The sequence below is a fragment of the Eimeria mitis genome, genomic scaffold, assembly GCF_000499745.2.
Source record: "Eimeria mitis Houghton genomic scaffold, Emh_scaff3043, whole genome shotgun sequence".
NCBI lineage: Eukaryota > Apicomplexa > Conoidasida > Eucoccidiorida > Eimeriidae > Eimeria > Eimeria mitis.
The window spans coordinates 5197-5771 of NW_013571389.1; the positions used below are offsets into that span (position 1 = coordinate 5197).

The 575-nt window shown below is 56.0% G+C and overlaps 1 protein-coding gene across 1 annotated transcript in view; it reads right to left on the reverse strand.

Moving 5' to 3' along the window:
- EMH_0061690 (uncharacterized protein) overlaps positions 1-575 on the reverse strand; it is a gene marked incomplete at both ends in the record, with an annotated part of 2733 nt that overhangs the window by 1317 nt on the left and 841 nt on the right. Inside the window, one exon of the mRNA XM_013497950.1 lies at positions 199-471. Coding sequence (XP_013353404.1) covers positions 199-471 — 273 coding nt within the window. The remainder of the gene's footprint in view (positions 1-198; positions 472-575) is intronic.

A 575-nucleotide genomic window follows, 5' to 3' on the forward strand; every position in this document is an offset into this window, starting at 1 on the left:
CTGCTGTTGCTGCTGCTGGTGCTGCTGTTGTTGCTCCTGCTGCCTCTGGTTCTCCTGCTGCTGTTGTTGTTGCTGCTGCTGCTGCTGCTGGTGTTGCTGTTGCTGCTGCTGCTGCTGCTGTTGCTGCTGCTGCTGCTGCTGCTTGCCAGGACTTAAGGATAGGCCTTAGGAGCTCTTGTCTTGCTGCTAGCAGCAGACCAGCTTCGGGTGCAGTTAGTTGCTGCTGCTGCTGCTGCTGCTGCTGCTGCTGCTGCTGCTGCAGCGGTTGCTGCTGCTGCTGCAGCAGGGAGTATAGCTTTTTGTCTATCTCCCATAGTGCTGCAGCAGCTGCTGCTGTTGCTGCTGCAGGTGCTGCTGTTCCAGTAGCTGCTGCTGCTGCTGTTGCTGCTGCATTTGCTGCTGCTGCTTTCTGAGACTGCCGCAGCAGCAGGACGTGCTGCAGCGCAGCAGCAACAACAGCTTGCTGCTGTGCTGCATGCGCATGCAAAGCCCCTTTAGCCGTCGGAGCAGCAGCAAGATCCATAGAAACACAAAAAAATAAATTATGGTGTCTTTGTCTTTCTCTTTTGCTGCGC